This window comes from Taurulus bubalis, assembly GCF_910589615.1.
Source record: "Taurulus bubalis genome assembly, chromosome: 6".
NCBI lineage: Eukaryota > Metazoa > Chordata > Actinopteri > Perciformes > Cottidae > Taurulus > Taurulus bubalis.
This window is the reverse complement of record NC_136594.1, coordinates 3,506,214-3,526,758: the sequence shown is the minus strand read 5'-3', so window position 1 is coordinate 3,526,758 and position 20,545 is coordinate 3,506,214. Positions and strand designations below refer to the sequence as shown.

Genomic DNA, 20,545 nt, shown 5'->3' with positions numbered 1-20,545 from the left:
CTTGTTCTACTCCTTCGTCATTGTCTTCTCATTCTTCCTCCTCGTGTTTCCTCTCTTCCTTCCTTTGTCTCCTTCCTTCTGCCGACTCGGTGGATCTTTTCAACCCAACATGAGGAGTCGGGTCACAGCCGCTGCTTCCTTCAGCTGAGTTTAATCACATTTACACGCTTGAAGAATTACTCTAGTTTCTACACGTTAAACCATCATTTATAATATTTATAAGTCCTTGAATGAGGAAACAAAGGGTTTCAAAAAGCTGAATTTATAAACATTGCGTGAGCTAATTAGAAAATTATAAACCATTCAAGTTGTAAACGATCAAATGAACACATTGAGGTTTAAATGTGTTTATTTGTCCTTTGCAGATGGAATCAATTAAATTTCTTTCATATATTTTGGAAATTAAATGTGACTTTAACAAGAAGTTAAGAATGAAACTTGTTTTCTTAAGTATTGTCCTCATGAGTGAAGAATATACAAAAAATACTCTAAATAATGTCATTTTATTCATGCGTTACACAATAATAATTATATATATGTGTGTTTGTTCTGTAGTGCAACAAACATGCCAGAGGTTATCAAAATGTGTTTTATTTCCTCCTTTGTACAACTCGAAGACGTGGCCTTGAACCTCGATATAATAAATAAGAAGTCATATAAAACTGCCGGAGAGGTTTTTTTCTCGCCCTCCACAGAAACAACGTCATGGCAGCAATCATCCAACATGTTTATGCACGGAGAGGAAGAAGGAGGGATGAAGAGGACAAAGAGACGCTCAGGCAGAACGTCTCGTATCATCTGCGTCTCGACACATTTACAGAAACATGGCCGCCGGGTTTGGACTCATTCATTTTGACAGTACAGAGATGATGGCCCAAAAAAAACAGAACGGAAAGTGAGGTCAAATTAAACTTTCAAAAGCAGATGTTTGCGTTTCAGAGTTCCTGTCGGTTTATAAATCACTTTTCCGAATGAGCTCATGAAATAGAAGAGAAATAAAAAAGAAGACGAGGAGCACATCTTCCTCGTGGTTCTGGTTTCTCCTTCAGTCTCTGAGGTTTTCCCCCCTGTTCTTCCTCACATGTCCCCGGGGCCCTTCATGCCGGAGTCCTTTGCAGAGACCGGCGAGGCCACCATGGGCAGGACGCACTGGGACGACTCGCAGTATCCGTTCAGGCCGGAGGCCCCGGGGGGCCCGGGGACGCCGTGGACCCCGGGGACGCCGCGGGGGCCCCTCTGTCCGTCCCGACCGTCGGAGCCGTAAGCCGGTCGCCCGGGTTCACCTGAGAGAGAGAGAGAAGAGGGGTGTAGGGGGTTAGCTGGGTCGCAGGAGATTTTATTTGGGGTCCCAAAATAAATTTGCTGAATGTCTTTCCCGTAGTCTTTTATTTGTTATTTATCTGCAGTTCACTTTATAGCCACATGAGGGAGCCCTGAATGTTCGTAATAATGTAGCCTCTGTATGCTAACCGCTAATACACATAATTCAGTGTAATACTGTACATTATTTTCATGTCATTATATAATAGACATTCATTGTAATTAATTATCATAAAAAAAAAACATTTTTCGACTATGCCTTGAATAAGGAAGGTAGCATCTAGTAGCACGTTAGTAGCACTTAAATGCTACTTACTGATAGCACTTTGTAGTTTAACTTTTATTGTTTTTTTTGTTACCAAAAATGTTCTGTTTGTTTGTTTTTGTTTGCTTTGTCTTTCCATTTTTGTTTTGTCCGTTTGTCTCTGTCTCTTGTCCCCAATGTAAAGCGTCTTTGTGTTCTTAGAGAAGCGCTATAAAAGTTTGAATTATTATTATTAACTTTATTGAAGAATTTGTACTTGAGTCTTGTTGTTCTGAGTTTGTCCTCATGGTTGAATTCACTTATTGTAAGTCACTTTGGAGAAAAGTGTCAGCTTAATGTAATGTAGTACTACACTTATTATTATTATCATTATTATTATTATTTGTATTGTTATTATTACACCACACTCTTTTTTGATTTTGATTTGTTCGATGATTTTCTTCTTTTCTTTTTCGAATGAAATCCCTTGAAATTGTGTTCTAAACCAGGAAAAAGTGATATAGAGGACGTTTGTTCTAAACTCAGACGTCTTGGTCGTGATGGGCCACTCACCTGGTAGACCCGGGGCCCCGGGCGCTCCCTTGGGTCCTCTGGCTGTGGGCCCTTTGTCCCCTCGGTCACCCTGGTCCCCTGCAGAGAGTTAAACACAACCGGCACGTCACCGGGAGGGAAGACGCGCGATTTAATTTGCCCGATTTAGCCGGCAGTTCAAGCTCAGACTTCCCACCTCATCAGTTCCCTCGTTAACATCAAGATGAACCCGATTGATCCCCGAGGAGGAAGTGGGTCAGAACACGACACAAATAGGAGCACGAAATAAATCAGGACGCCTTCAGCTCCTGGCCAGAAGAAACACTGGCAACTTTTTCAATTTGGACCAATTTCTATACGTCAAATCAGCTTGAAAAATATCTTCAAACATCTAAAAAATATCGACGCGTTTCGCCATCAAGCCTTCGCAGCGTTAACACATGAAGCATAGACTTCTATACAACCAGAGGAGTCGCCCTCTGGTGGTCAGTATAGAAGTCTATGATTCACGTGTTAAAGCTGCAGCTTTAACACGTGAAGCATAGACTTCTATACAACCCGAGGAGTCGTCCCCTGGTGGTCATGAGAGAGAATGCAGCTTTAACACATGAATCATATACTTCTATACAACCAGAGGAGTGAACCCCTGCTGGCCAGAAGAGAGAATGCAGCTTTAACACATGAATCATATACTTCTATACAACCCGAGGAGTCGTCCCCTGGTGGTCATGAGAGATAATGCAGCTTTAACACATGAATCATATACTTCTATACAACCAGAGGAGTTGCCCCCTGGTGGTCAGGAGAGAGAACGCATTGGCTTCACTCTGCAGAACCGCAGGTTGCCGCCTGGTCCTTGGAAAATGTTCCTGGTCCTTCATAAAGTTCCAGACCAAACGGTACATTTCCCCCCGACAGAAACAACCTTAACGTCACAATTCCACGCGGCCGCAGACCTTCTGATCTCAAACTCACCTTTGGGTCCTTTGCGACCCAGAAGCCCAGCGGGACCCTTCAGGCCGGGCAGTCCTCGAGATCCGGTGTGTCCGGGGAAACCGTTCTCTCCGGAGACGCCCGCGGGTCCAGGCGGGCCGGGCGGGCCGGGCATCCCGGAGATGCCGGACTCCGGCCGGCTCAGGCTCGCTGCCAGCTGGGCCAGCTGCTCTGTGACCGGGACGACACGGCGGACGTTCATATGCAGAAGCTTTATCGGCGTTTACAGGATGGAGCAGTTACAGTAAAACTGTGTATTACTCGGATTTTGATTTATCTTAATTGTACTTTTTATAATGTGATATGCATCACAAATGAGAGTCCATTCACCTGAGATACATTTCTGAAAACCCGGACAAATAAAGTTTTTTTTTAAGTTCTTACGTGACACTTATATTCAGTGAGAAAATGTAGGTTTTTGTAACCTTCAACGGGTCAATATTGTTTATTGTTAATTGTCCCCTTTAACCCTACATTTATTGTTAACATGGAATATTACTTGGTCTGATAGTATCAAAATAAATATTAGATGGATGGATAGATAGATATACAGATAGATATACAGATAGATAGATAGATAGATAGATAGATAGATAGATAGATAGATATACAGATATACAGATAGATAGATAGATAGATAGATAGATAGATAGATAGATAGATAGATAGATAGATAGATAGATAGATAGATAGATAGGTAGATATACAGATATACAGATAGATAGATAGATGTATACTTTATTTATCCCCGAGATGAAATGTGTTTGTCGCAGTAGAAAGCAACTTACATATGAGACACAAACAATTAAATAAAAATACAAAATATCAGAAAAAATATCAGCTTGTTGAAGGACGTATTTTTCTTGTAATTTGAAATTCTAGATTAGTCTAGAAAATTTGCCATGAATAAGAATGCCCCACTGAGAAGAGATCAAGCCTTTAAAAACAGTTTGGAAGAACTCACCTTGCATCACCCTCATGCAGACTTGTTTGATGTGTGTATCTGTTGGGGATTTTCCCTGCACAAATAAAATAAAAAAAGAAGATTGTTGACACATGATAACCCAGAAGAGTCTTCCAGTTGAGGGAACATGATGCACAAAGGTTTAAAAGCCTGCGTCTCACCGCGGGCCCCTGCGACCCCGGCAGGCCCGGAGCCCCCATGTCGCCCTGCATGCCGCGAGGGCCCGGCTGGCCCTCTTTGCCCTCTTTGCCCGGCTGCCCTCTGCCGCCCTCCGGGCCTTTGTTCCCCGTCTCCCCCGGTGGGCCCGTCTGATCACAACACACGGGACGCACAATGTAAACACACGCAATGTTCACACGCACAATGTTAACACACACAATGTTCACACGCACAATGTTAACATACACAATGTTCACACGCACAATGTTCACACGCACAATGTTAACACACACAATGTTCACACACACAATGTTCACACACACAATGTCCTGCAGCTGCTTCACAGTAAAGCTCAAGCACAAACTAAAGCAACAGATTCATGGGTTTGGGTTTGGTTGGGTGAACGTACCGATCCTTTCTCCCCCGATTCTCCTTGATCGCCCTGTAAAAGAAAAGGTGTGTTTTTCATCCCATAATACAACACTTTCTTCACATCTTAATGATTTTACTTTGACTTTTCAAACTTTTTTTTTTACTTTCCTGAACTACAAATTCTTGTGTTATTTTTTTACGATTATTTCTCCCTCAACAAACAAACAGCGCGCGGTGTTTCAGTCGTCCATCACTCACCAGCTCGCCCAACTCTCCTGCCGTTCCTTCATCACCTGCAGAGCCCTGGAAAAAAATAGAAATGCATGAATCACTTAATGAGCTGCAACTCAACACTCTGTAATCTGAGCTTCAATAATAATAATAATGCGATCTATGAAACGTACCTGGTCTCCTTTTGCGCCATCGAGACCGACGCCCCCCTGAGGACAAAAGGAACACAACGGGTGTTTGTTAACTAATAAATCTGTTCTCTCAGTGATAATATGACTCCTCTGGTTGTATAGAAGTCTATGCCTCATGTGTTAATACTGCATTCTCTCTCCTGACCACCAGAGGGAGACTCCTCTGGTTGTATAGAAGTCCATGCTTCATGTGTTAAAGCTGCATTCTCTCTCCTGACCACCAGGGGGCGACTCCTCTGGTTGTATAGAAGTCTATGCTTCATGTGTTAAAGCTGCATTCTCTCTCCTGACCACCAGGGGGCGACTCCTCTGGTTGTATAGAAGTCTATGCTTCATGTGTTAAAGCTGCATTCTCTCTCCTGACCACCAGGGGGTGACTCCTCTGGTTGTATAGAAGTCTATATAAATGACTCTACTTCTCTCTTGATGTATTTCCTCAGTAAACATTGTAAACATGAGTTCATGTCTCAATCTCTAGTTTCAAGTCTTCTTCAATACAGCATGATGTTCATTTAGTAAATTATGGTCATTTAGAGTCAAACAGACCATAACGCAGGGGACGCTTTAGGGGCGGGGCTACAAGGTGATTGACAGGTCGACACCACTACGTTATCCGATCTGGGTGTTGTTCGTGTTTTGGTCTTTGTCTTTGATCGTGTGTTTTCAGTTCATGAAAGTTAACTGTCACCTTTTTGGTTAGTGTTCAGTTTTACATTTTAAATCCACCTCATTGATAGAAATGACAGAAAGTATTGATCTGGTATTGACTCCTGATGTTCCGCCTTTGTGTTCAACGACGTGTCTCTTACCCTGTCGCCCGTCTGGCCGCGATAACCAGCGGGGCCAGGAAGTCCGGGAAGACCCAGGTTCCCTTTAACTCCCTGTTGAAACACACACACACACACACACACACACACACACACACACACACACACACACACACACACACACACACACACACACACACAAATAAACAGTTAAATCCACAGAACGTACACTCAGATTCATAACACGAGGCCGACTGTAGAAGAGTCCTCCACACACACACACACACACACACACACACACACACACACACACACACACACACACCCCACCTTAACCTGATCACATCCACAGAAAAAAATTAAAACATCTCCAGCTTCACATCATCTGATCTGTGAGGCTGTAAGGACCTGAAGACACACACACACACACACACACACACACACACACACACACACACACACACACACACACACACACACACACACACCCCTCACATGCTTCTGGGTGTGTGTGGGTACTGATTGTGCCGTACAGTGGGCCAGCGGGTCTCAGGCATTCCTGGGGAACAGAGAGCTCTTTCAGGGCGTCTCTTCCTGCTCTGACCCCTGGAGCTGCAGGGAAACCCTCCAGGTTTCTGCAACAAGAGGCCATTCATGCCCGCTCACCGGCGGATTACAGACTTAACGGTAGTTCATAAAGGACCTGCCACTCTGTTAATAAAAGCACGGCACGAGGCTTGGAGGTTGATGTCGGCGGTCGATGCTCGTGTTGAATAACACGTTCAGGATGGGAGTCGGTGTTCAGGAACAGCGACGGCTCGCTTCGTATTTCGGGGCCCTGGTCTCTGAGTTTGAGGTTTTGCAGCGGAAGGCTGAGCAGAAAAGGGATTATTATGGATTATGATGTTTTCATCAAAATAGATTTATGTATACCTGCTTCCCGATGCATCCAGGGTCTAATCCTCCACGTCACAGTATTACTATAATCCTGTTGTTTTCCTCTCGGGTTGAAAGCCCATATTTTGTTCGTCATCTCAAACCAGATTTGACCAAATTATTACACCTTCATAACGGTAACAATCCCTTCTTCTTCATATTTGTGATTCAGGTTTGTTTTTTTTAATCCACGTGTCATTTTATAACATTCCTAAATCCTGCGTCTGCGGGTTTTTAAGAAAATAATAATATCCATGGTATTGGTCATGAAGCCCTGAAGTCACACGTCTACCGAGAGCGACATTTTAACGTTTGAGGCAACGAGCTGCAGCCAATCACAGCACAGCTACGGGGGAAGTGGGCGGAGCAAGGATAACGCGTCGCTGCCACATGTGACGTGAAGATCTGCATGAATCGATCTGGGCCTCGACCTTTTGACCTGTACATGCAAAGACTCGCCGATGTCTTTCGCACATGTGATGCATTTCCACTCATGGTCTTCATTGTGTTCACGTCAGAGAGCAACTGAACGCTGAGCTTTCCAGCTGCTGTTGTCACCTCCAGCCTGTGTGGAGGAGATTCCCTATCGAGGTCTTACCCGGGCTCCTGGCGCTCCCAGAGGCCCGTCATTCCCTCTCTCTCCTCGTCCACCCTGAAAAGAGAGAAAAGGAACATTTGACTGAGGATAGAAACCACAAACAGAGGCTGAAATGTATCAAATCACAATGGAAAGAAATCTTTAGTTTCGCTTTATTAATGTGTTTTCTTTCGTTTGCTGTGGACGATTTTAAATGTCACGTTTAATGTCCTACCGTTCACCCCCCTGCACATATTTAAATACACTTTACTTTACATTTGTCACTTTCACAAAACACTTTATTTTAACTTTAATTTTTATATTCTACTGTAGATCCAATTGTATATATTCATGCTCCCATTTATTGCACTCTGTTTAATGTTTATTGTTAAATGTTAAATGTCAAGGACAAATTCCTTGTATGTGGAAACGTACATGACAATAAATGGTTCTGATTCTGACGGGAAAAATATTTGTTTACGTAAATCTGGAGCTGCCAATGCAGTTTGACTTAAGTTACTAAAACGTGTTTCGGTTATGATTTAATGTAGAGACATTAAGAGGAGATGGAAGTTTTGGTGTTTTTTTTCTTGCATTATTTCTGTCTAAACTGAATTTCCTCCCAGGACAGTCTGTCATCATCATTCCTTTTATTTGTTTGGCATTGTGTCGCATTAGATGGTGCAGAAGTGTGGAACGCCCGATGAGATCACTGCACGTCGATAACCCGTCAGGAATAAATTGTCATGAGCGTCCTCATTAACCTGCTGAAGCCGGACGTTGACCAGCTTTACACAATAAAGTGTCCTGGGAGTGTCATGGTGGGAAGTCAAGGCTGGGCTTAGAAAACACTGAGGACGTCTCTGAGGCCTCTGGGAAAAACCCGGCGCGTGACAAACGCCGGGGCCAGGAAGTGAAACCTTGTTTCCTGTTTCCTGTTTCCTGTGTCTCGTGAAATTGAAGTGAAACGTAGACTCACTGGTCCTCCTCGGGCCCCGACGGGCCCCACCTCGCCCTGCTCGCCTCGCTCGCCCTGCAAGCAAAGACAACAGGAAGTCAGATCGCTGTCAGAGCAACGGAGAAAACATCCACCTCAATGTCATCGGGTAAGTTATTCAATTCTTTAAAAAACACCTTCACCAATAGAAAACCAACCTGTTTTTAGGCCTATGCTTGAAAATGTCATACCCAAACTAAAAAGGGTGTATCTCTGCAACCACTAGGGCTATTTGAATAATGTTGGTGTTATAATAAAAGGTACACATGTGAGATGTTGTTCAGATGTGTAAATATCAGTATATATGTTACTGGTTAAGAGTAAATGAAGATGACACACAGAAAACAATGAAAAGGTTTCAGGTCCGCCTATAAAAAAATCACTTTCAGGATGATTATTTCTTTGAAATGATGCAGCTGTAAGGTCCAACTCTAACCCAAATCATAGCTCAATATGTGAACATTCTCTAACCCAAATCATAGCTCAATATGTGAACATTCTCTAACCCAAATCATAACTCAATATGTGAACATTCTCTAACCCAAATCATAACTCAATATGTGAACATTCTCTAACCCAAATCATAGCTCAATATGTGAACATTCTCTAACCCAAATCATAACTCAATATGTGAACATTCTCTAGCCCAAATCATAACTCAACATGTGAACATTCTCTAACCCAAATCATAGCTCAATATGTAAACATTCTCTAACCCAAATCATAACTCAATATGTGAACATTCTCGCTGCAAAGGTTGACTTTGATAAAGTGAAGCAGAACAAAGTTAGAAAGGGTTTAGAACAGAGAACATTCAGGCGAGGACTCCAAAATTTGCATTCGGGCACATCTGTGACATTTGATTTTATTCATGTACCAAACCATATATTTTACTTGTATATTACTTATGGTGTTCAATACATCCAAATACAGCAGTTTGGGGCTTTTTTTCTCATAAAACAAGCTATGATTTACAGTTTTATATAACAATTGCTCAGTCTGCCCCCTCGGGGCGGATTGGTTTAGGACCAGTTAAAATGCAAAGACTACATTCTGTTCTCATCAGGTATGATGAACGTTTACAAACTTACTCTTGAATGTTATTGCAACACAAAGTGTTAAACTTACTTGTTTCCCTGGAGACCCCATCAGTCCCACAGCACCTGGATCACCTGTCTGACCCTGGGGACAAAAAGATGAAAACAGGGCAGTTTGTTTTACTTAAAACAAATTAACAAAAATTGTACAATCTAGAAATGTTCATAAGTAAAGTTGTTAATCAATAAGAAATGAGATCATACCGCTGCACCGCTGACTCCTTTCTGGCCGTAAGCGCCGGGCAAACCCTACGAGAAGACAATGAAATCAGACATTAACAAGACGTCGCACTGTGGATGATGACTGGGGGACGCTTTGGGGGGTCAAAGGTCACACTTACAGGAAGTCCTTGTGGGCCAGCGTCACCCGGAGCCCCATCTTTTGCTGTAAGACCCTAAAAAAAAACACACAGAAAAACTTTCAGAGGTTGAACTTTCCATCTAAAAGCACACACAAAAAATCAACTGCTGTAAAAGATATTTTAAATGAATGGTAGTTACCTTGGATCCTGGCAGACCAGGTATCCCCTCACGGGCATCTGGACCAGCGAGGCCCTGCGGATCAGAAATATGAGATGTTTGTCAGATAATTAGACAAAAGTGTCTTTCCTTTTAATGAAGGAACCGCCGAGAACTAAAGAGGTGGATTTGAATAACGTCTAATGAGCAGAACCTGCTCGACAGAACAGCGTATGACAGGGTATTGTGAATCAATGGCACTCATATGGTTGCATTATGAGAAGATAAAATAAGATAATCCTTTATTAGTCCTGCAGTGGGGAAATTGCAGGATTACAGCAGCAGAGCACACAAGAGACACATAGTAAATAAAAAAATAAAAAAATCGAATAATATAAATAAACAGTAAAACAGTAAAGAAGAATACAGTAGCAATATTAAATATACAGACGGAATAAAATAAGTATATACAAGTACTTAAATGTATTATATATTGCACCAGATGAATATAATTAAAGTGGCCAAAGTGATTAAAGTGTTCTAAGTGTTTGTGGTCTACTGTGAGCTCAGTTTGTTATGCAGCCTGGCAGCAGCAGGAAGGAAGGACTTTCAGTAAGTTGTTATGCTTGTTTGTGACTAGGAAAGCAACAGGACAGTCGTTATTGATTGACTGATTGATAAGACAAAGCGGTGCTCACCGGCTCTCCTTTTGGCCCTGGCACTCCTCTGATTCCAGACGGGCCTCGATCGCCCTGTTAAAAAAACACACAAAAAACACACAAAAACAAAGAAAGAAGCAGAAACATGTTGAATTGATGACGTCAAACTCAAACCACACGCTGGAAGGAGAAGCAAAAGAAACAGTGACGTCACGGAAAGAGTATTTATGTGAATATATTTCAAATGTATAGTATATTATATTTAAAACAGTGAAACATTGCTACATAAATCTATATGTGTGTGAGATCTCACCTGCACTCCCGCTGGCCCGTGCTCACCTATGGCTCCTCTTTGACCCACGTCGCCCTAAAAGATGTCATCATTAATAGTTTTGTTGTATTAGTAATAATAATGTTTGTGTATTTATGTCTTAATAACACGCAGAGGGAGGGGGGGGGGGGACTTACCGGGCCTCCCTGGATCCCTCGAGGACCTCCATCACCGGATTTCCCACGAGGTCCCTGATCATGGAGACGAGACATTAGTTGTAGTCAGAAAAGGTTAAGTTAGTTAAGGACATTTTTACCATCGTATCATATTACATTGCATATTAAAAGATGTTTTGAGTCAAGATATCAGGTCACATTAGAGACATAACTACTTATTAATAGTTATTAATCTGCCAATTAGTTGCTTGATTTATTGTTGAATAGTTTGGTCAATAAAGTGACAGAAAATAGAGAACGCTGTCCATCCCAGTCTCTCCAGGTTGAATAGGATCACATGTCTTTGACTGTTTTGTGCAAAACCAAATGATATCTATTTTAATATGATAAAAAAATATATATTTCGAGGCTGAAAACAGAAATTTTCCTGCATAAGAAATTACTTTAAAGATGAATCGACCGTCAAAAAAAGCTTGAGCTTTTATTTTGAAAGGTCTTTGATGGAGGTTTAGGCGGTGGGCCGTCGGTCCTGATGCGTGTGTCTAGTATGTGTGTGTGTGTGTGTGTGTGTCCGTCCTCTTACCTTGTCACCTTTGGGGCCAGTTATTCCTGGGAGGCCTCTGGTTCCTCCTTGGCCCTGAGAAGAGACAGAAAGGTAGAAAGGTTCCGTGTCGGTACGTTTGACTGAGAGGAGACGTCTCATTGTTCAGAGAGAGAACGGGGGGAATATCTTACGGGGAGTCCTTGAGCGCCAACTTCCCCCCCTGGCCCTTGTTCTCCTTCCTCTCCCTGAAAGAGAGAAAGCAAAAACCACTGAGCTCAGACAACAAGCAGCATTTTCTAGAAATGTTGAGCAAAGTTTCATGCAAACTGTGTTTGCGTGTTATCTGTTGCAGGAGTAGATCACAGAGGAGAGGATGTTACCTTGTGTCCTTGTCTTCCGGGCTCACCAGATTCCCCTTTCACCCCCTTGTGGCCCTGCAGACAGACGAGGAGGAGGAAGTCACAAGAAGGTCTTTGCACAACCTTTTAAAACCCACCTATTTTTAGGCCCTTTCCTCGAAAATGTCATCCCCAAACTAAAAAGGGTGTATCTCTGCAACCACTAGGGCTATTTGAATAATGTGGGTGTTATAATAAAAGGTACACATGTGGGATTTAGTTCAGATGTGTAAATATCAGTCTATATGTTACTGGTTTAGAGTAAATGAAGATGACACACAGAAAAAAATGAAAAGGTTTCAGGTCCGCCTATAAAGAAAAATCACTTTCAGAATGATTATTTCTTTGAAGTGATGCAGCTGTAAGGTCCAACTCTAACCCAAATCATAGCTCAATATGTGAACATTCTCTAACCCAAATCATAGCTCAATATGTGAACATTCTCTAACCCAAATCATAGCTCAATATGTGAACATTCTCTAACCCAAATCATAGCTCAATATGTGAACATTCTCTAACCCAAATCATAGCTCAATATGTGAACATTCTCTAACCCAAATCATAACTCAATATGTGAACATTCTCTAACCCAAATCATAACTCAATATGTGAACATTCTCTAACCCAAATCATAACACAATATGTGAACATTCTCTAACCCAAATCATTACTCAATATGTGAACATTCTCTAACCCAAATCATAACACAATATGTGAACATTCTCTCTGCAAAGGTTGACTTTGATAAAGTGAAGCAGAACAAAGTTAGAGAGCGTTTAGTAGAGAAAATCATAATGAGCTCCTCTGCAAATGGAAAGAGTGTAATTTTCCCACCCAAACCGTTTTGCATACTGGGATTAGCTTCTTTTCTTTTTTTAGCACCGCGTAGTTTTTGTAAGCAAACAAAATAATCGTTGCTGTCTTTTTCTCCAACTGGTCTCCAGTAAAGTAACGTTAGTTCTTCATGGTTTGTCTCCTGTCTCGTGATCGAATGCTGTCCAACACATTTTTCGAAAAAGAAAAATATTCTGCTCCGGCAAAGAAATACCCGCATCTTCTTCCTGGACCTCGAACGCATCTCGAACCGCAACATCCGTCCGTAGCGGAGGCTGGCGCTCGTAATGCTATCAAGCGACGCTATGCGAGACATCGATTTTTGCTAGAACAAAAATTGTTCTGAAGGATGAAAGAATATCTGGGAAGTGGCGGGTGTTTGCTCCACAGACGATTTGATGGTATTGGCGGACTCAGTAGGTCGTAATCTATCTAGAAACGTGCACTAATCGCGTATAGCGTCAAGCTAACTGTACGAAAATTGCTATTTTCCACAACTTGGGGAGCTCTCTCAGAGTCATTTTCGACACATCTTTTTCCTTACTTTTGGTTTATGCACCTGCTTATTGTCAAATTATGTTAAAAGCATGAACACTTTACTTATGTGATATTGTAAGGCAAGGACAAGGAAAAATAGGTCTGGGATTCCTACATGGGATGTATGACCAGTAGAATTCAAGGTATGAGCTCATAAACAGGTGGCAGAAGGTATTTTCAAGTAAAAAGTGAAGTCACGAGTTATTAGTGTAAAAGTCCAAGTCTAGTTGCAAGTCTTTTTTGTTGTTGTTGTTGTTAAGTCAAAATTGTGACTCAAGTCTGACTCGAGAAAGTAGGGTTTATTTATTTAGCACTTTTTACAGACAAAAGGTCACAAAGTGCTGTACAGGAGTCAGGAAAATAATGTGACTCGAAGATGACGCCTTCGTGACGTTTCACTCACCTTCATGCCGGGGAGACCAGAGTGACCATTGAGTCCGGAGGGGCAGGCGTTGGGACACTGAAAAACACAACAGCCTATTTGAGGTCATGGAAGAGCGCTGCCACTAGGGGGCTCCACTGTCCAGTGGCCATAGAGGGGCCATGAGCCAGCAGAAAAGGCAAATTAACAAACGTTTTTTTATGGTTTACTTCAAATTGTTTGTGCTTTACTTTTATTATTGATAATTATAAGAACTACCTACTTTCTGGTGATGTTTAATTTACTGAAAGTTAGTTTGAGTCATGAAGAGGACGATGTGCTTTTGCAGTCTCAATTTAAATGAATAGCTGGTTGAGTCTCAGATGTCTGAGTTTTCTACGAGCACTTGAACTCATCGCCTTGGCTTTTAGTTGTGTATTAAAACACAACAATTGTAGAACTTTGAACAAAATAAACAGGTCCTTTAAAATCAGGAAATCAGATAAATAACCTACGCTGACTTTGTGGTTATAGTCAGCCATGTTTTTTTTGTTTTATTCTTCTTCCTATCAGCTGTCAATCAACCAGAATTCTTCATTCTTGCGAAGTGCTTTTATTTTCACGAGGCAGAAAGCAGTTTTGTTAAAATGGTTGTAACTTAACTTCGGGATCAAACTTACCAGGTCCTCGCCTTGATACACACCCGGAGGACCCTAGGAGGAAAAAACAGCTTAAAAACAGCTTTAAATAAACGTTAAATCATGAGTTGTAATTTCTTTCCTCCCCTTAGTTGGAGTTAGTGTTGGACATGAGTGGAGACAGAAACTGTTATTATAATATTATTTTGATCATATTTACCCGCGGCCCAGCAGCACCAGGAGCACCCACTTGACCTCGCTTGCCTCTTGCTCCCTGTGAGAGATTTAAAAAAGTATTTATGGACAAGAAGCTTAATTTTTCGCTTGAATATATATACATACACTTTATTGTAGGAATGCAGAAGTTAACATTGCTAACATATGATGTGTAATTTTATGGTAAAAATGTTAGTTGAGTTAAATATAATAGGAAAAGGATTGTAAAAACAAATTATAATAATAAAAAAGATGAATATAATGTATATAAGATAACAGATACAGGAATATGAACAGCTGCCCTTCAATATACGTGAATTTAAACATGACAAACTTCACATAAATAAAATCATAAATCTACTCACAGTTGATCCAACTTTGCCGAGTTCCCCTGGAAGCCCGTCTGTGCCCGGGATGCCCTGTTAGCAAACAGCACAACATGAGCTATACGCAGTAAAGCCTCGAAAACACAGAAACAAATGCAAATAAATATGTGATGAGAATCAATATGAATACAGACATGTTCAGAGGTGAAAGTCAAAGTACTCAGATATTATATTCTAACACCACAGTGTATATGATATACATTTTACTCCACTACTTTTATTTGATAACTTAATTTACCTTCCAGATTTAGATTAATGATATAATCCACAAATAAAACATAATATTATTAACCCCTCAATAATTATGTATAAACAATACAATATATACTACTCTGCATAGAGAGTACTTTTACTTAAGTTACATTTTGAATGCAGGACTTTTACTTGCAGCAGAGTATTTCTACACTGTGGAAGTACTTCTTCTACTAAATTAATTTTTTCCACTGCTGCTTATTTTTCATCAACATGAAAGATAATGATAAATAAACAGATTAAAGGACCAGTGACACTTGTTTAAAGAAAGTTCAGCTTTTAAGGCCAAAATGAGACGGCGAGTTACAGTAAAGATGTACATTACATCTCACAAAAAGGATGAATATGTGCTACTGCTCATGACATAAACCATGCATCTATATCTGGTTAAGGTGGTCATGTCCGCCGCTGTGGAACAACCTTTGACAGTGAGCGGGTTGGTTTTACTCACCCTGACCCACCTGCTGAGCATTTTAACCCTCACAAACACGGCTTATGGATATTATATAAATACTCACATCCAGCCCGTCGGGTCCGACGCCCTGTGGGAGGTCAGGGACGCACAGAGTCAGACTGAGACCAGTCCACAGAATCAATAGAGACAAACTGGTAACTAAGCACAGTGTTCAAACAGGGAGCTGACGGCAAACAACCATGTCACATGCATTTGGCATATCAGAACATATCCTTTTAATATCATGATAATGATTTAAAGCCCGCTGTAAGAATGGGATGTCTTTAATTATCTTGTTTTGTCGGTCCACTACACAAAGCTATATGATATAAAACATAGACAAGCATGTCATCTGCATACTGGAGAAGCTGAAAACTGCATTTTCTGACATTTTCTTGCATAGAAAATTACTTGTAACGACTAATCACTATTATGTAATTCTGGTTTTTATTTGTTCTTACCGGCTCTCCAGAAAGCCCACGTGGCCCAGAATCTCCCTGAAAACAAACCACAATAACACCGATGAATTGGACAGATATAGAACAATACATCTATATAAATATCTATATAAATATATCTATATAACAGGGTAGCAATAATAAACGTACTTTTGGTCCTTTGGGGCCGACTGAGCCCAGATCTCCAGGAGGTCCAACGGGTCCCTACAAGGATGACGCAACATTAAAAAAACATAATGATAAAAATAAATGCTTAAAATACAGCTGACAACATTGTGAATGCACACAATTGAGAGAACAATGACACCTTTACGTCCACGTTAATAATGCTGATGAAGTTGAAAACGTGCAGCTTCTGACGTCTAACTTTAAGCTCCGTGTCTGATCGCTTCACATGTTGTGATGTCTTCTGTATGAGAGATGAATTCATATCATGTTGGGCGGAACTTGTGGGTTAAAAAGGGTTCAAACCAAACCAGCAAACATCGGGGACAGAGTGTGAATGAAGCAACGTCTGTTCATCACAGCTCGAGGTTTATTTTCTTAGTTTGGGCCTTTTTTTGTTGTTTCTGTCGGTTATGATGATTATATTCACCAAAGTCATTTCTGGGAATAACCAACCAAACAAAGCCAGATGGGGCAAGAAACACAAACAAGGTGTTGTTGTTGTAAACAAGCTGTCGTTATTATTGATTTAAAAATCACGGCCAAAACTACGGAAAAAAGTCGTAAAACGCGACAAGAAACGACCGAGACATGAATTCAAAGTGAGGAAAACTTCCTCTGATTGCATCCGTCTTTGGACGCTCTGATAAAAAAAAATGATATCAATAAGGGGGCGTGGCCTTCCTTCCATAAGCTCCTCCCCTCACCTGCCTGCTCCATAAATAACCCTCACCAACACTCTCCACCTGGTCAAAGGCCACAGCGAAGGAAAGGAAACAGAAAGGACCCTCAAAGGCAGAGACAATTTCTCCTTTCGCACCCAAAAAACACAACCTCATCTCCTCATCCCCTCATCTCCTCATCTCCTCGTCTCCTCGTAAGATAAGAGATTCCTTTATTAGTCCCAGAGTGGGTGAATTGCAGGATTGCAGCAGCAGACAGGTAAAGTGTACACAAGAGACACATATAAAGTAATATAAATAAACAGTAAAACAGTCCTCATCTCCTCATCTCCTCGTCTCCTCGTCTCCTCGTCTCCTCCTTGCAGTCTGGTCTAGTAGGTGTAGAAACTCCCTCCACCTCCTCCCACAAACAAAGTACAACTGTTCGAGCTCGGCAGACATTTTCTTTTGGTGCTTTCTCCTCAAGTCTCAAATCCACATGAATCTCTGAATCTGTTCTCGGCCCGTCGGCCCGGCAGACACACTGAGTCCATTCTGCGCCGCCACCCGGCTCACGGCCCGGTCCCGTCAGCAGCGGTCTCTGCTGGACCCCCCTCCCCCTCCTCCCCCCTCGATCTCACACAAAAAGACCCCTGTTCCTGTCCCGGAAGCGGCTCGGAGACTCTCTCCCCTAAAATAGCCAGATTGGTTTATTCAAGGCCCTCTGAGTGGAGGCCAAGACAAGCTGCTCACACAAGCAGCAGCTCAGATCTTACAGAGAGTCAATACAGCCTCTTGTTGGAGACTCAAACTCTCTGATTCTCTTTCTGGGCGCATGAACGCAACGCCGTCGCCGCCACACTTACGTCTGCGCCCGGGAGGCCCGCGGCCCCGAGGGCTCCGTCTTGGCCGTTCTCGCCGGCGGGACCCTGGAAGAAGCAGAAGGTTCAGCTCGTACCAACAACACCAGGAAAACGTACTCCTGCACGTTGCAATGAGGATGGAAAAAGTAAAAAAAGTGCACTCACGGGTCCACCGTTCACTTCGGAGTCCTCTCCTCGGTCGCCCTGAAGAATCAGAGGAGGACGAGGATTAGGAAATGTTAGCAAGCGGACGTTTTCTAAAGCCATGCATTATTTATTCATTTTAATACGGAGACATTTTGCTTGGTGCAAAGGGAAGTTTCTCCCTTTGAGACACTGAAAGGGTTCTTTTAATCTGGCTATTTTATTCTTTTTTTTTCAACTGCATGCTTCATATTCATACGTTGTAAATGATTCAGAATCTTCTCCACTAATATGTAATACCCAGACGTGTGAAGAGGCCTTTGAAGCAGCATTTAACCTTTTAAAAACCGAGGGATTTTTTAGGATTCTGCTCGAAATAACATCCCCAAACTAAAAAGGGTGTATCTCTGCAACCACAAGGGCTATTTGAATATGTTTGGTGTTATAATAAAAGGCAACCCATGTGAGTTTTTGTTCAGATGTGTAAATATTAGTGTATATGTTACTGGTTAAGAGTCAATAAAGATTGAAACACAGAAAAAATAGAGGTTTCAGGTCCGCCTCACCCTATATAGGGACCATGGTGCTTAAACGCCTCATGTTGATAAGAATATGCACGCACACACACACACACACACACACACACACACACACACACACACACACATAGAAAAAAACTGAACTGCTCATTTTGGTGCATTTGGGAGAACTTGAACTCAGGAAACCCGGATTATGGTTCTGTTGCTTTAAACTCAGGGACGCAGAGAAACAGCTTATTTTTTCTCTGAGGATCAGGATTCATGTCTGAGTTTGTTTCTGGTTTATTTTTTAATGTTTTCCAGCTCATAGTGCAGCATGTAATCAAAATGAATGTACTGTAGTTTAATAAAGCAGCTGCTGTTGTGCTCGTGGTCAGGAGGAAGTCATGTGACATCACGTCCACTGAGCTGGTTTACCAGAGAGGAACCGGACACACATGAAGAACAGCACACGGAGACTCACATCAATGCCGTCCACGCCGGGCACGCCTGCTACTCCGATCGGCCCCGGGGGGCCTCTGGGACCGACCGGGCCCCTCTGCAGAACAAACACACACAAAAATAATAATTTCACTTTTCCCTCGTGCTGAAATTCATCTCTAAATATCTCCCAGAGCTGAAGGGCAGCTCACACAGAGCCTCATTGTGTGGGGGATGAGGAACCAGACCTGGTTTCCCATTATACTCCCATTACACTCCCATTACACTCCCATTATACTGCATGTGTTCAGAGGACTGGGGCTTTTTGACCATTTTTTAGATAAACTTCATAAAATAATTGAAGTCTGTTCATGTAAATCATTCTGGTTTTGAATGCGTACATCATTATTATTGTTTTAAACACCTCAAAGTCACTTAAATTAAACATTCATGTGTCACATACTGATTTCACATGTAACGGTGCATGAAACCAACAAACATTGTCAAAGAAAATCTGATATTAGAACCAAAAATTAATGAAAGTACACTCAAGTCCCTAAAAGACTATTTAATAAAGATGTATTTGAAGTAAAATCACTACACAAACACACACAGTTGATTTTAACAAGGGTAGCATCGGGAAAAATAAGAGCAAATGAGTTCAGTAATGTAGAATAAAGTAAACAAAATAAGCTTCATGTGCCAACAGGAATGTACAATATGATATGAAGAGATTCACAGTAACATCACTTGTATAAACTTACTTATAAGGATCATACATTCACCTCAGAGTCTCACTGTGTTAAATAAAACCCTGTTATGTCCAATGAGCCGTGGATAAATGCCTCAGTGATCCCCACAGCCCTGCTCCTGTGGGGACGATACAGGACGTATGGAGAGAAAAGAGCAGCTGTGTCTTCTCACCTGAGCCGAGCAAATCAGCACGATCTGCAGCAAAATCACCAGCGAAGACTCTCGACAGATCCCGGAGCGAGCCATGGTCTTCCCAGGGCCGAGGAAGATGCTCAAAAAGTCCCTTTTTCCCAGATGAGACGGGGCTCACGGACGGTCCACCTGTCAGTCTCCCCTCACTGAAGCCCCACCGCCTGCTGGAAGGGGAGGACGTTGAAGTCCTGATTATTCATGAGGAGCTGAGGCTAAGCTGGGGGGGGGGGGACAAGGGGGGGGGCTTCTCCACACACACTGGGAGGACTGTACCTTTACGTTGAAATGAAGTCGAATTTGACGCCCCGCTCAGTGGAAAGTGACCAAGACAAAAGAAAGGGTTGATATTGCCCTAAAATAAAGGGGGCCCTTTTATATCAGGTCACAAGGTAGAAATCAAGAAGAAAATATGCTATAAATCCCCCCATTAATAAATAAAAACATGCTAGGTATCAAATTAAACATAAAAATCGGGGCTGCAATAATATATAATCCCCATATACGACCTCTAAACACAACTCAAACAATAAATAGGATTAGGGCTTAAAGGGCTACGTTGCAAGAGTCACACTTCATTTAGAGGAGAAACGGTTTGGTCTGGATTGATGAAGTTATTGTCACATGTTCAATCCTTTTTTTAGGTTTATTATTATCATCCAGGAAGCTGCACTTGACGTTTGGACATCATCAGAATCAGAATCAGCTTCATTGGTCTTGTGTGTTTACACATACATGGGATTTGACTCTGGTTTCACGTAGCTCTT

The 20,545-nt window shown here is 41.9% G+C and overlaps 1 protein-coding gene across 1 annotated transcript; it reads right to left on the bottom strand.

Annotated features, from left to right (window-relative positions):
* Positions 1 to 261: 261 nt before the first annotated feature.
* col9a1a (collagen, type IX, alpha 1a) lies at positions 262 to 19,835 on the bottom strand (the record flags this gene model as incomplete). Its single annotated transcript, XM_079219137.1, has 32 exons — positions 262 to 1,283; positions 2,138 to 2,215; positions 3,092 to 3,280; positions 4,074 to 4,128; positions 4,235 to 4,381; positions 4,642 to 4,674; positions 4,863 to 4,907; positions 5,009 to 5,044; positions 5,836 to 5,907; positions 7,328 to 7,381; positions 8,286 to 8,339; positions 9,432 to 9,485; positions 9,605 to 9,649; positions 9,742 to 9,795; positions 9,902 to 9,955; positions 10,558 to 10,611; positions 10,832 to 10,885; positions 10,987 to 11,040; positions 11,549 to 11,602; positions 11,701 to 11,754; positions 11,890 to 11,943; positions 13,682 to 13,738; positions 14,320 to 14,352; positions 14,498 to 14,551; positions 14,859 to 14,912; positions 15,650 to 15,673; positions 16,047 to 16,082; positions 16,194 to 16,247; positions 17,737 to 17,799; positions 17,899 to 17,937; positions 18,880 to 18,954; positions 19,761 to 19,835. The coding sequence occupies 32 exons, from the start codon at positions 19,833 to 19,835 to the stop codon at positions 1,078 to 1,080; spliced, it is 2,064 nt and encodes a 687-aa protein (XP_079075263.1). The 3' UTR covers positions 262 to 1,077.
* Positions 19,836 to 20,545: the final 710 nt, after the last annotated feature.